This window comes from Magnolia sinica, chromosome 8, assembly GCF_029962835.1.
Source record: "Magnolia sinica isolate HGM2019 chromosome 8, MsV1, whole genome shotgun sequence".
Lineage (NCBI taxonomy): Eukaryota > Viridiplantae > Streptophyta > Magnoliopsida > Magnoliales > Magnoliaceae > Magnolia > Magnolia sinica.
Genome location: NC_080580.1, coordinates 83,447,950 through 83,453,034, shown reverse-complemented (window position 1 = coordinate 83,453,034; position 5,085 = coordinate 83,447,950). Strand labels below are relative to the sequence as shown.

The window sequence follows — 5,085 nt, the reverse complement described above, 5'->3', positions numbered from 1 at the left end:
GACATTTGGGTAGTGATTACGGTAGCTACAGTGCCTCAATCTAAAAGGGGAAAAATTCAAAGTCTTATTGATAGAAAAATCAATGAGAAAAACACAACCAAAAGCATCTGAAGGTCAATATATGAAAATGAAATTTTCATTATCAGGTCACACATCGGTTTACAAAGTGGACCTCTTTTGATGTGGCCCACTTGAGTATGACTCTTACCTAATCACACTTTAAAACTAAATTAATTTCTTTTCATCAAACCACAAAAACATACGTCCACATCAAAAAATAAAAATAAAAACACCACGCGTAGAGGTGGCGTTGATTGGGCTTGGATTTGATCGGGCCCATATATGAGCAGGACGAGATGGGCCTACTCTAGGCCCAGTTCCGGCCCACCACCAACCCCACTTAACTATTGGTTTTCCTACAATTGGTCCTGATTTCACCATTGGATCCAGTGAGAGGACTGATGTTCCCCATATTAATCATGGCACTGGTGAAATCAGCGAAGAACGTCGCCAAACTAGTGCTATATGTCTTGACTTGAGAATCAGTGGACCCGCCATTGAAGAGTTCTTGATCTGAATGGAAGAGACCCTTTTTTATGATCAAGTTCTTATAGTAACCGATGTCGAAAACCTCCGGAGAAGCATCGAGTGGTGCGAGGTTGTTATCGCCGCCTGTCTTTGGACACTTTGATTGCAATGATGTAGCGAAAGCCGAATCGATGTTGGTGTCGTTGTAGATTCGGGCCCGGAAAGTGGTGCACCTTCCTTGGCCTATGGTATGGGCTCCTGACGAATATAGCCCAAAATTGGTGAGGATAGTTTGGTATTTGAAGGCATGAAGGCCCAACAAAATGACTAGCATCTGTTTAGCAAATAGCGCTTAGTTCTATTGAGGTATACTTGGTTTTCCTTTTCAGAAGTGGGGTCCACGGTTAAGTGATCAAAACCATTGGTCTGTTGGGTCCAATGGTGGATGAACCATGTCCCACAATATTCCAAACTGAAAGACAAATCTTGGGCCTTTTCAGTTAAATGTGGACCGTTGGATGATTACTCTTAACCTTCAATTTTCAGGTGAATACTTGAAAGATTAGGGTGGTCCTATGGAAGAGATTGTCATGGAATGATTGGATCAATCATGGGGACCATTGATCAATTTGGCCTAACTATGTTATTTTCTTAATTTTTTAAAAAGCTCTTTTCATGTTGGGCACGTCTCCTAGAACTAAAAGAATCAAAAGTTATGATCAAATTAAAACTTACTATTTATAATAAAAATGGAAATAAAATATACTTTTGACCATCGTTCTGAAGGAATCTCGCAAATCCGGCATGAGCAACCCGGCATAGTGGGGTTGGTTGGCTAAAGTAACTTCTCCTACCCAAAATCATATATGATATGTCGAAAAACTCATTCCGATTTACGAGATATGACAGTTTTAAGGTTCTGACAGTTCTGATCACCTCCACCTCCAATTGGGCCTTCTCTGGTCTATCTTAGCCATAAAAGTGTCCGCAACCTGCTCTACATCAGGTCCTAATTCCACTGTCGAACATATTGAACCATCCAAATTGGGCGAGTCAAATGAACGGCTCCGATCAGTAACGACGGGACCATGTAGAATCTAGGCCGCACAAAATACAATTTGTGTGTACTACTACGAATTACCTTCCTTTTTCCACTACCATATATTGAAGAGTTATATTTGAAATGATGAAAATGCCCCTGGACGTATTTATTAAGAAAAATTAATAACGAGATTAGCTGTTAAACGTACCAGAAAGGGCCACCATTTCCTTAGTATTGAGGCCCTTTTTTGCGAAGGCAGATATTAGGTTACTCAAGCTTGAAGCAGGCCCAGGGAGATCACTATTGGCAGTACTTAAACTCGCTGTGGTCGAATCTCTTCTCCCTAATGGCACCGTCCATGATGGCCCACCCAGCTGAAAATCCAAAATCAATGTAAATATAAATGAGTGGTGGTGGTGGTGGGGCTTACCATGATGATTTTGATGATTGTCCAATTAGTGTGATTTTTTGCATGTGGTCCATACATAGTTGGGCTGATAAGTTGGACGGTGTTGATTAATGTACATGTTTACCTTGTGTCTGTAATGAGATGGGTTCCACTGCATGTCCTAGTGTAATAAGCTTATTTTATAGGAGCTGCGTGTGGAGACCACCAGGATGTGTGTTTTGCATACAACCTGTTGAGAAAGATCTCCTCTCCCTGAAAGTTGCACGCCCCAATGCACAGGCCATTCCAATCCATCACCATGGTTTTTGTACAACCACTTTAAAAAAAAAAAAAAAATCAACACTCCAAATTGACATGGTGGCTAGCCTCATGGATCAGCCTACTTTTGGAGTGTCCAAATTACGCATGGATGGACGCGATGAGGTTGATCAACATCCTCCTCAAGGAATAATTACTTAGAATTGACAGAGCTTCTCTAGACTCCTCGAGTCCATGAGGAAAAATAGAAAAATAGAAAAAAATTATAATAAGTTTGAAAATAAATTGATTGATGATATAAAAAAAAAAAAAAAAAAAAATTAAAAAAAAGAATTTATAATCATGTAAATAATAATATCAAACCTTTTTTCAAACATTTTAACAAGGATAAGATATCTAATAAATCATGAGTTGTTCTCTTAGCCCGCAGCCATACGTACACTTGTGGTTTAAAACTAGCCACAGAGCATACCTAGAGATTGATGTTGATGCCTGCGTGATAGTAAGGACAATAAAGGGAGCATGGGGGCTGGCTGGCTGGCTGGCTGACTAAGAGCTTCAAGTCTTTCTCAAAAATCTGCAAGCAGGGAAGGCTATTAAGATTGATCACTGTCTTCCTTTAGGAATAACTACTCTGAATTTATGGAGCTCTCTAGATTCCTCAAAAAGCTTCTTCAAATCTAATAGAAATAATTTCTAATAAATTTGAAAAATTGATGGATGACTGTTTTACAAGATTTGACTGTTTTGACGGCCCTAATCACTTTCACCTTGGATCAGGTCTTCTCTGGTCCATCTTTGTCATGAAAGTGTCCGCACACCACTCTACATCAATATTTAACATACTTCGATAAAACTAATGCAGTGGCAAATGCCTTATTAGTGGGTCGTCCCTTTTAGTTTAAAAGATCATTTGTATATTAATGCTTAGGCATATGTTTTTACTTGTTGTTGGTTAATCTCAACACAGTTTTGCCACCACATATATGCAGTCGTGTGTACTATGAATAGGAATGGAAAAAAGAACCAAGGAGTTGTTATAGTTATGAGAAAAATGGCTATCTTTACCGCAACAACTGAATCACGAGAAGCAACCGTCACGATGTCTGCACAAGACACGACATTTGGACACACCCTCTCAACTTGAGATTTGATTTCGTCGATCACATCAAAGCCTCTCAAGGAGCCCGCATTGGGACCAGCAGTCTTTTCACCAGTGAAACTTGAAGTATCGTCTAATAGAACTGAAGCGTCGCAACCCTGTCATAAAATCAAATAATACATCATCATCATAATCTTCCCTGCCGCAATAAATTTCGAAAATCACCAAATGAAGCTCTTGTGTTATAATGAAAAGAGGGACAAAAAAAAAAGGCTCTTTTGTATTAATAAGAGAATTGTTTTTTTAAAATTTTTTCTTTTTTTAAAAAATTCTTTAAGAGTATCCTTTGGGGAAAAATGAGGGTTGGGTTTTTCACCATCCCTTCTCTTTTGTTTATAATATTTAAGAAATTCTTTAATAGACACGCATCACGGTGGGGCCCACACAGCTCGACCTCACGGGAGCTTATCTTGAGGTCGAGCGCATATTACCCTTTCCCATATATATATATATCACAAACACTCAGCTTAGACAGTATAGAAACAATCAGATGATATAAATAACTTTATATACACAATCAATAAAATAGTTTTTAGTATAGAGATGATGATGGTGTACAACTCTTTTTGAACAAAGTAACAACCAATCTCAGTATGCTTCATCTGTTTATGGAGTTCGAGAGTATAAGTAATATTAAGAGCAGCTTGATTATCACAAGAAGGAATTGGTGAAATAAGGAAAACAAAGCTCACGAAGAGAGTCCCTCAACTGAATTAAGGAATTGCCTTGAGATGTATTTTTATTGACCAATCAGAACTGCCTCCCAAGATACTCAGCTTTAGCTGAAGATCCAGCTACAACACCCACTCTAGCAACTAGAAATCCATCACAAACTATTTTTCTCAACTCTCTCTCTCTCTCTCTCTCTCTCTCTCTCTCTCTCTCAAGTGGGAAAAATACATACTGCTAACATGGGTTGTTGCATGCATGCATGCACAACGAACATTTAAAATCCAACCAAAGGTGTTCATGGACTAGACACAGCACACATGTGTTACTGCTAATGGTGAACACGTGGATGCACACCACACATGCGCTAGTGCATAGGCTAACACTTGTGGTTGACTGATCTGCATGCTCTCCTAGTCGTTGGATGGATTCCGCAATTCCAATCACATCTTAGCGACCCAAAACAAGGACATGATATTGTATAGTTGAATTTTACTCAGGACTTACATTAACAAAGCAATCATGGAAATGCAAGCGGACCAACGATGCCCCCATGCGCTTATCTTTGGCCACTGCGGCCTTGACCGCAGTTTGAATGATGGAGAGAGCTTTAGGGCATGAAGATGCATAGAAAGTTGGAGATAAGGTGGCAGAACCAACTAGAAAGAAGCAGAAGAGGCAGACGAAGAAGATTTGAGTGAAGGAAAAGCTAGAAGATAAAAAAGCCATTTCTTATCAAAGAATAAAGAAGGAGAAGAGAAGGAAAGAGCTAAGACGAATGGGTAAGTGTTCATGGACTGTATTTATAGCATGTTTTAGAGGTGCTAAGATCAGTGCTAGTGGGGCCCATATAATCAAAGCCATCGACATGATGAGCCCTTCCGTTGATTCTCCTTGGGAATTGAATGATCATGTTCATCGAACATTTAATCCATTTTTACCTCCTCGTCTTTAAAGATTTTGGTGGGTAGGTAATCCATGGTGTGGGACTTCAGATCAATGGTCTGGATCATCCAA

At 39.4% G+C, this 5,085-nt stretch overlaps 1 protein-coding gene across 1 annotated transcript; it reads right to left on the bottom strand.

Annotated features, from left to right (window-relative positions):
- Positions 1-339: 339 nt before the first annotated feature.
- LOC131253542 (cationic peroxidase 1-like) lies at positions 340-4,831 on the bottom strand. Its single transcript, XM_058254579.1, has 4 exons — positions 4,576-4,831; positions 3,306-3,497; positions 1,779-1,944; positions 340-786 (listed from the first exon to the last, which is right to left on the bottom strand). The coding sequence occupies exons 1-4, from the start codon at positions 4,795-4,797 to the stop codon at positions 401-403; spliced, it is 966 nt and encodes a 321-aa protein (XP_058110562.1). The 5' UTR covers positions 4,798-4,831; the 3' UTR covers positions 340-400.
- Between the last annotated feature and the right edge of the window lie 254 nt (positions 4,832-5,085).

Bases quoted from the DNA above. Each gene is read 5' to 3' on its own strand.
- LOC131253542 (XM_058254579.1), bottom strand. From the start codon at position 4,797: ATGGCTTTTTTATCTTCTAGCTTTTCCTTCACTCAAATCTTCTTCGTC. The intron at 3,498-4,575 runs GTAAGTCCTGAG...ATTTTATGACAG, and splicing joins TCCATGATTGCTTTGTTAAT to GGTTGCGACGCTTCAGTTCT. The intron at 787-1,778 runs GTACGTTTAACA...TATATTCGTCAG, and splicing joins GGAAATGGTGGCCCTTTCTG to GAGCCCATACCATAGGCCAA.